Raw genomic sequence first — 395 nt, 5'->3', positions numbered from 1 at the left:
GTGGGCCGGAAGGGTCTGCAGCTCGAGCCAGGCGTCCTCGAATTTGGGGCCTCTGCGCGCATTAGCATTGGTTTCGCTACCCCCGCCTGTCTGGGGCCAAGGGAGGTGCGAGCGTGCGTTTGAGGGGAGGCTCTCCGTTCCTCCAGGGCTCGAGCCTGGGTCGCGGCGAGAAGCTCCCGAGGTCTGAGAGCGAGCGAGAACCGCGGGACGCTCAATCACCTGTTAGAGTCCCGGTCCCCTTCCAGGAACTTCTGGGCAGTTTGAGGGGAGTTGGGGCAGGAGGCGCCCACAGCGCGCTGCTCACTCACCTTCATCGTCGGCTGCTGCCCGGAACTGAGCTTTCGGACGCCAGCGCAGGCAGAGGTCCCCGCGAGCCGCCAAGCGCACGTCCTGCT

The 395-nt window shown here is 66.6% G+C and overlaps 1 protein-coding gene across 1 annotated transcript in view; it reads right to left on the bottom strand.

The window, feature by feature from the left end:
- Dpp4 (dipeptidyl peptidase 4) overlaps positions 1-389 on the bottom strand; it is a 73,791-nt gene extending 73,402 nt beyond the window's left edge. Inside the window, exon 1 of the mRNA XM_010606844.2 lies at positions 309-389. Coding sequence (XP_010605146.1) covers positions 309-314 — 6 coding nt within the window. The 5' untranslated portion in view covers positions 315-389. The remainder of the gene's footprint in view (positions 1-308) is intronic.
- Positions 390-395: the final 6 nt, after the last annotated feature.

The sequence above is a fragment of the Fukomys damarensis genome, unplaced genomic scaffold (assembly GCF_012274545.1).
Source record: "Fukomys damarensis isolate Sample0158 unplaced genomic scaffold, DMR_v1.0_HiC HiC_scaffold_26, whole genome shotgun sequence".
Lineage (NCBI taxonomy): Eukaryota > Metazoa > Chordata > Mammalia > Rodentia > Bathyergidae > Fukomys > Fukomys damarensis.
Note: the sequence above shows the minus strand (reverse complement) of the source record. Positions and strands in the feature narration are given on the sequence as shown.